Genomic DNA, 8,495 nt, shown 5'->3' on the forward strand with positions numbered 1-8,495 from the left:
CTACAACTGGAACGAAATTTTGTGTTAACATTTTTATCTATTTCATCCTGTGTAATAGGCAGGTGCTTTGGTTGGAGAACATGCATGTATGACAATGAATTGTACAGAGATAACTTCAGCACATTTGGTGATGCTTGTAGCTAGACTGTATAGAAAGTTGGTAAAAGTTTTTGTGCAGCTTTTGTTTTCAGAGAGGTAAGCGTCAGAAAGGCTGCAATACAGCTCGAGGGTTGCCTTGGGCGCTGTGCAATTCATATGATGTTGTCATACCTGATTGTGATGAAATTACACGATTTTTTTGCCTTTGCCCACCCCCCCCCCCCCTTGCCCCCATAAGACTAAGAGTTGCGCTCGTGTGATGAAATTTCTGCCAAATGTACAAAGGAAACCTCTTTAAATATGATGAATGTGACTAATTATATAAATCCCAGATTCTATATGCTCGTGACTTTGTTTCATTGTGTTTCCCTTCTGTGAGTTACTCGTACGTTATTTCGTCAGAAATTCTAGATGTCCGAAAACGCTTGAGCTGCGATTCACTGAAATACCTATACTAGTAATGTATTATGTCCCGTTGACACCACTTTATAATAACGCTGTTTAACTATAAAATTCCTACCGTCTGTAACCAGTTCATGAGACCATTGACGAAATAACTACCTATTATTAGTACCGGTATTACCGCATTTGCAGACTCCTGTTACCAAAGCAAACAGTGACGCCGACAGGGAGATCCCTACGTTCCAATAATCTCCAAGCAGGTCTTTGGCAAAGTCGTAAGAAACCGGCAAGACAGTGTCAGTATACAATAAAACGGTATTAATTTGTATAATGGACATGGGTAGTACCGGTTGGCTACGATTTTGCCACTCAAAGATCTGCCTGAAGGCGCCTATGTTCCGACAGACCGACACCCCCTACGTTCCGACGTAGGGTCAGGGCTGGGGTTGAGTTGCCGGAACATACGGGGGGTGGGGCATAGGGTGTAGTCGACCCCGACCTATGAAACATAACTAGTATGTTTATACACGTGGGTCTTGCATTCCATTACAATTTAACGCGTATTTAATGTAGGTATTATATGCACATTAAAACCAGGAAATTGTTCATAGCTTGACCCAATTCAATTACGCGGTCGGTTTGTGATTGGCGCAGAACGGACCAACATTCTCTGATGACTTGGTATATTTGTGTGAACACATAATGCCACGGCTTGAAATAGTATCTCTTCTGCTGAGAATATAGCCTGGATGCCAGACTGTGACCAGGGCCTACTCAGCCAGTTTCTCGGCTGCAAGGCCACCGTGGAGGAAATAACTTTAGTATACCACAGACCCTCCAAGCCCCACCACCCTGAGCTTTCAAGTTATGGTATAAGGAAGGGGCAAGTTGGCCGGCCTCGAACCGATTACCTGGGCTGTATATACCCTGGATATAATCCTGCATCCAGGCTAAGGAAAACATGGTCCTTTTTCCTCCATCGATCATCAGTCAGAGATGACGTTATTGACGTTATTATAACAGCTGCGGGATGGGTCTTTTACTCCTGATGATGCGTAGGAATTCGCAGGAGGGTCTGCATGTATCTGTCCGTGAGGCGTAGCGACAGATTCACCGTTAATCGTAGCCAGCCCATTAAAACACGTTACGCGCAGGTTGGTTCTCGTTTTCAAGATCGACCTTTCGCAAGAACTGACCTTTGGCGGGCCTCATTAATTTATTAGCTGCGTTGCTGACTCACCCCCCCCCCGCCCATAAATTTACTGGGATCCCTCCATGTGGAGCCTCTGGGAAAGGCTGGGGCGTGTCTCTCTCCATACTAGTAACTGGTTCACAGCGTCAGCACTGAGTTGATGATAATTTAGAAGCATCTTCTCCCTGTCATACTTACTTATATTTGATGTAGAACTGGTATCTGTATCTGTAAGACAATGCAGTTGTTGTACATATTCGTTTACTCTTTGCAAGTTTCAAAAACTACACCGTGCCCGTCGTCACGCCAGAACCTGTCATCAACGACCGGTCTCTAAATAAGCACGTCCTCTGGCCGTGTATAGCATAGAGACGGTGTCGAAGAGCAGATGATCCCACGTCCTTCACAGTCTGATAGCATCTGCAGAAAATAACTGTACGTACAAATCAATTATCTATTTTCATGTTCATCTAACGTTGATGTTAGTCGACAATTTCGTCTTGGAGTACTATTGATTAGGTAATGCATAACATACAACTGTATAACTACGAAGGCTATTCAAATTTTGTTTGCTCGCTGCTGAGGTCAACTATGTATGGCGCTGGTGGATTCCTTGTTCGGAAGTTGTTCTACGTGGAGATGTTGTCCTTGACCCAGATTCTCTGAAACTAGATCAAATGTCAAAGAGGACAATAATATGGTGGATGTACTACTATAAGGGACGACGCTCGGTTCGGAAGACGTCAGGATATTTTAGAAAGCGGATGGCTGAAGAGGGTCATCCCTTGTGGATATCTGTAGATGTGATGTGATGTAGTATCCGTGATGTGCATGCGTGATCATGTGTATCATATTACTGATAACTGCTTCGAAAAAGACATGCTTATTTGCCTTTCATCCGATGTATCTGTGTGTCACGGTGCGTGTGTGTGCGTGCATGCGCGTGTGTGTATGCTTGTGTGCACGTTTCTGCAGTGCTGTTCCTGAATGTTCTGTCAGAGGGCACTTATCCGCCTTCGGGGGTGAACTCTGATTACCTTGCTTAGTTTAAGTGTTGTGGAAGTTCACCTGTCTTCTGTCTAGGCCAACCGGTAATACCTGAACAGTACTTTCTTCTCCGGAAAATGCCGACCGGAAACGACGACACGGCGTCTTCCGAAGATACCCCGAAGGGAGCCGACGGAGAAATGAGGGAAGATGCTGTTGTGTGGACGAGAGAGAGTATTTATGAGATGATGCGGAACAGGTCTCGGGATCAGAATTTCCGTTTCGTTGGGAGGGACATTGTTATAACGGAGAGGAATGTTGGGGACATGACAGCCATTGGGACCAAACTGTGGACAACGGTGAATAGCTTTTATTTTATTGAGATGTGTTTGACTTGTTTAGTTTAGTTGCAACATCATCGAAACGGGGACATGTGAAATAAGATTTTTTCAGATCATCATCTGCCACTAATGCATTGCAGTAATGGCCATGAAAGAATATGGCCGAAGTTGAACGTAGTACTACCGTTTACACAGCTGTGTGGCCCAATGACTATTAGGAAGCGGAGATGAGTGTAACCCTATACTCCGTGTGTTGAGGGAAGAACTTTAACGTAGTACTGTGTATGCGAATGTCTTTTCCAGGCTGAGGTGTTCAGTCAGTACCTGGAGAGCGGCATCTTCCCTCTGCAGGATAAGAAGGTGATAGAACTGGGTTCTGGGACCGGGCTGGTCGGGATCGTGACCAGTCTGCTGGGTAAGTGTGTTGACTACATCCATGCCGTTATGCAATAGGAGGCAACAGGCAGATAACCTCCTTGGTCACACGTCGTACGATTGGATTTAGTCGTAGGCTGAGACAGAAACGACTAATCTACAAGGATTACCGTTAACCTTTTCCGTCACAAAACAGCTGAATTTTCCATGACGCATCCACTTTTTTCTCAGAGGAAACATCACGTGTTCTTGCCTACTCTAGGTGCTGATGTGACCTTGACTGACCTTCCTGACATCATCTATAACCTTGAACCTAACGTGGCGATCAACACTCGGGGAGTCAAGCATCCTCCCACCGTAGGTACCGCTCCAATGTGGCACGGCACAGAAATCTTGCAGTGTTTATTTCTCTAGTAGTATAAGAACATGAGCTGATGTCACGTGTCGGCCAGGTCGTCCAAAGTGGACATTTTAACTTGATGACTGAGTACAGTCAACCAAGACTTGTTCATTCTGTTGGACAGCAGTTAGCTACTTTTATTCTTTTCTATTAGATGGTGTGCGTCTACCCTCAGTATTATTCTATAATAAGATACAGCATAAACACATAGGACCAAAATCATTCATTTACTGCTACACATGGTTTCATCGGCTCGCACTATTAAACTGTTACAGAAGCTATCCATTGGGATGTTGATGTGAACAAGAAAGTTAAATGGTTGATAAAATTCTAAGCTTTGCCTATGGTGAGATTATGAGTGTCTGTTTGTTTGGCAGCACATATAACTCATGGTTTGCATATAAACGTTAAAAGTATATTTTCTAATCTTGAAACAAATAAGTTTATGTTCCCGGTTAGGTGTGCCCTCTAGCGTGGGGCGTGGATCTGCATTCGTTCCCCAAGGCAGCACACTATGACTACGTCATCGGGAGTGACCTGGTCTATGACGCTGATGTTTTTGAAGGATTGATTCAGACAATAAAATACCTGAGCGATGCGGACACAACCATCCTGCTGGGTACGCTTTACCCACAGCCATTTTTGTCATCCAGAAAAATAGCTTATGTTTTCCTACTGCTCAGCAAGTTTAGACTATTTTGAAATGGTTGATCTGAAAAGCAAATACCCACTAGTCTCTCTGAAAAAAGCATTATTCTGGTGTTTAGGCATCAATGTTGTTTTTTGCATTCTTGTAAACATTTTTTTCAAAACATTCGTTTACTCACACAAATGGCTGCTAGCCTATGAGGTGATACATGTACAATAGTAGTCATAAACTAGTATTTTTTGAGTGCAAAGAATGAAACTTTATTGCACAATAAATACAGTGTACTGGAAATCGCATTTGTTTTTGTGCATGCAAGTTGTAACCAAGGAAACCAATCATTAAAAAAAAAGAACGGTAGAATTTTTTGTACTCTTCTTGATGCTTTGATAACACTGTGAAGATATGTGATAATGAAGTCATCTTTTTTCTCTCCCATAGGTTTTCACCTGCGGGTTCCTGACCGAGACCTGAAGTTTTTAAACATGTTCACTAATGAGTTCAAGGTGGTCAAAGAACACGAACTGCCCAATCAGGGAAAGGCTGTTCGTCTGTATGAGGCCAGAACAAAATAAATCTCTGAGTACAATGTATAGAAATGAAATCAGATCCTTGTCACATATGTCATACAACAGGTGTTCTCAGTCTCTCAAAGTACAGAAACAAATCATAGAAACACAACAATATAACAACAGACATACTTAGAGACTACAGGTAATCTACCTTGCAAAAGACCATGTGGTATGGGTGAGAATGTGCTTTTACCATTACTAGTAGAATTTCTAGCATTATTTTTTTCATATACATGTACTATGAAATATTCATGGCATAGGTTGTCACAAGTCAACATGAATTTGACATCAAGAGAAATCCTGGTATAGATGGGACAGACTTGTATACTGTTCACCCAAAATTATCAAAATAAAAACATAAAATCAAAAAGTGACACTCATCGAGTCATCCTCTATTAGTTCTGCACAAGATGGACAAACCGTTTGGTCATGAATGCAACTGCACCTGTACCCTCCTCAGTTTACTTTAAAAAAACAAACAACTCCATCGTAGCCTTCGCAGTAGTCCTGGGTAACCGTGCGTGAGATGGGCTCCCACAATCCCCTGCGCTGAAGGTCAGCCATGAGCAGCTCAAGCTTGTGATACTCCTCTACTGTCTCGAGGAAGAACTTCCGGATCCCAACACACACAAAACCACCTGAACAGAGGCATAATCAGTAATAATACATGAGTTAAGGTATCTCCTGGGACCATGGATTGATTCAATACATGGGTGTGGAATTCATAAGAGATAGATTCTAACATTACAGCTGTGAAAAAGTCTGTGACCATTGATTAAGCATCAGTAACAAAATCCTATATCATATTACAGTATCTTAAAGTCTACGGCTGTGTAATTTACCACAAAAAATACTGCAGACTTTGTCATGAATTAATATTCTTGTGACTACAAGTCATGAATTAATTCCATGGTTTCATTCTTTTTTTTTATGTTGTGGCTACATAGAAAGGCATGGCAATGTCACACCTAACATGACACAAACTGTTATAAATGGTGGCCTTTAGTTTGCCTTACCTGGTTTGACAACTCTGATAAGTTCTTCCAGACAGTCACACTTCACATGACCCTCACAGAATGCCCCACAGCAGGAGGTGGCATCATATGTATCTGTAATTTCACAAACACAAACACAGCTAGCCTTTGACCATGCTTTGACATACCATCACACCACATATAACCAAAAATAATAGTTAACTTAATCTTGGTGAAGAAATAGTAATTTCCTCATTAAATTCCGTAATAGCTACTCGAAAATAATAACAGAAACAGTAAACAGTAGTGGCTTACCATCCTCTATGTTTAACCTGTTTCCCAAGAAGTCCAAGATGAAGTTATTTTACACACACAAACACACACATGCACACACACACATACACAAACATACAACACACATGCGCACATACACACAAACACATGCAGACACACAACAATGAAAACTGAATCCCAAGAATTGCCAAACAACAGTAACACATCACTGCATGTTAATGATTGGGCTTAAATAATCCAATGGCTTTAAACCCGGTGTTATTTTGCACCACCACTTCCAGTTTCTATGAGTCATGACTATAGTACACGCCTGCAAGTTGCCCAAATCTGTGAACCAAGACATTCTCCGGAAGCTGTAAATATGAGACAGATATTTTTAGTGATCGCTTCATCAGTGTCTATCCAAGAGAAATTTTAAAAAAAAAAGGTGTTATACTTATAGACAGCTATTAGTTCTGAAGAATCTGTGTAAGTAGATGTAATGTGCAAAAGAAAATTAAGAAATAAATTTCTAAATGCTCTCATGAAGCAAAATCCATGCATGAAGCTGGCAGTAACAGGCTTTTGAAAGTTACCACAATCACCCCAAAAGGAGAAGACGTCCAGATACTGATAGCTACATTTCTACTAAATGATCACAAAACTTATGATAAAAACTTTTCAGAATAATTTGTCATTTCATGTTGTTTATATCCCAATTAATCACATCGATACAATTTAGTCCCGATAAGGACTACTAGTATTATAAAAACAACTAGAAAGGCCAATATTTGCTTTGGAGCAAATATAGCGATGGGTTCACCACATTTTACCACATGGCAGGGAAAGAATGAGAAACACAAGGGAAAACAATGCTTTACATTGATATAACTATAGTATGAAGTAACATACAACTAAGACTACAACAGTTGGATAGCTATTCCCTACATTATTGGTTAGGATTGCATAATGCAAACTGTTGATTTTCAAGATAAAAAGAAGCGTTCATAGCCCGCATTCCAATGCTGGAGCAGGAAAGCTTAAAATACCTACCAAAACACTTGAATACAGACATACTGTCAGTATGGCATGGCTCTGTGCAGGTGTAAATGAAGTTAAGCCAGTTAAATCCCAACAGCCAATCAGCAAGGAGAATAGAGGAAAGCTGCATGCCTATTGGTTGATGCCTTGCATGCCATTGTGATGACTCATGTCCAAATGTGGTAAACACTGCACACTTACACAGTAATACATTAGCTATTACACAGCCAAAAACTCAAATAAAACCATTCTAAAAGCCTGTATCACAATAATTAAAAACGACCTAGGGGTATTTGCCCACTGTACCTCCATACCAAATTTCAGGACCTTAGGCCCTAAAATGAAGAAGCTGAATCCATTTAAAGATATGGCAGGAGGAGAAGGAGAAGAAGAAACATCAGAAAAAGCAATATGGTTTCACCACACCACTTCGTGGTGTGGTGAACCCATAATAAAGTTTCTTCTTTTTCATTTGAGTTTGAACAGTTTGAAAAGCTATCCAGCTGAAGACAACTCCCACGAGCTCCCCTTTGCTTTGTAATCGTGAAGATCGGTTACTTACTGAGTTCGGTAGATTGTCATTATTATGTTGTATTTTGTTAGTTTTAGATTGTTGTCCGACACATACGGGACTATTTCATAAGCAACAGTGCCTCCAAAGAAGCCAAACCCGCGTATTAAACAGGCCAATTGTGTCATGTTGTGATAAAACAAACTTATAGTTACATCTCCTTGGAAAATAAAGTCACATAAAATATATATCGGACACTGGCCTAGTCTTTACTTGTAGTTGTATGATACACGTATCCAAAATCCTCTCCCCAAAAGAACGAGTTATGCCCGAATAAAGAGCGGAGGATACAGCTACACCCCCCCCCCTCCCTCAAAGACAAGAAACCGCCAACCTGGTCTTGACGTAGCGTCTAGACTTCCGTCGCGTCTTACGCTGCGTCTGGTCTGGGTGTCTCGCTTGGGCCGCGCCCTGGTCTTCCGAGGAAGCGAAGCGAAGCTCAGTCTCACGTTGTTCTTTAATCAGTATACTCGGCCTTGACTCGGTCTTCAGCTCGACTTCAATTTTTGTTTTGTTTAAGGAAAACTATCGGTGGAACGTTAACTATGAACGTCAACCCCGGAGGTGCGCTCGGAGGTGAGCTTGATTATATTTCTAGTATCCTTTGCTACACAGTTTGATT

At 41.5% G+C, this 8,495-nt stretch overlaps 2 protein-coding genes across 2 annotated transcripts; one reads left to right on the forward strand and one right to left on the reverse strand.

Annotated features, from left to right (window-relative positions):
- Positions 1–1,794: 1,794 nt before the first annotated feature.
- On the forward strand, positions 1,795–5,487 carry LOC109478544 (protein-lysine methyltransferase METTL21B-like). Its single transcript, XM_019780160.1, has 6 exons — positions 1,795–2,128; positions 2,777–3,039; positions 3,325–3,436; positions 3,659–3,753; positions 4,256–4,415; positions 4,884–5,487. Exons 2-6 carry the CDS (start codon positions 2,818–2,820, stop codon positions 5,015–5,017), a joined length of 723 nt encoding a protein of 240 aa, XP_019635719.1. The 5' UTR covers positions 1,795–2,128; positions 2,777–2,817; the 3' UTR covers positions 5,018–5,487.
- LOC109478548 lies at positions 5,427–6,352 on the reverse strand (the record flags this gene model as incomplete). The annotated part of the gene is made up of 3 exons (XM_019780163.1): positions 5,427–5,652; positions 6,031–6,123; positions 6,304–6,352. Coding segments are annotated over 3 exons (324 nt in total), but the record flags the coding sequence as incomplete, so codon positions are not given.
- Positions 6,353–8,495: the final 2,143 nt, after the last annotated feature.

Source organism: Branchiostoma belcheri, unplaced genomic scaffold (assembly GCF_001625305.1).
Source record: "Branchiostoma belcheri isolate BF01 breed outbred unplaced genomic scaffold, Haploidv18h27 scaffold44, whole genome shotgun sequence".
Taxonomy (NCBI): Eukaryota; Metazoa; Chordata; class Leptocardii; order Amphioxiformes; family Branchiostomatidae; genus Branchiostoma; species Branchiostoma belcheri.

Excerpts from the sequence above, each read along its gene's own strand:
- LOC109478544 (XM_019780160.1), top strand. The coding sequence starts at position 2,818 with ATGCCGACCGGAAACGACGACACGGCGTCTTCCGAAGATACCCCGAAG. Across the intron at positions 3,040-3,324 it reads GGACCAAACTGTGGACAACG|GCTGAGGTGTTCAGTCAGTA; the intron begins GTGAATAGCTTT and ends TGTCTTTTCCAG. Across the intron at positions 3,437-3,658 it reads GATCGTGACCAGTCTGCTGG|GTGCTGATGTGACCTTGACT; the intron begins GTAAGTGTGTTG and ends TGCCTACTCTAG.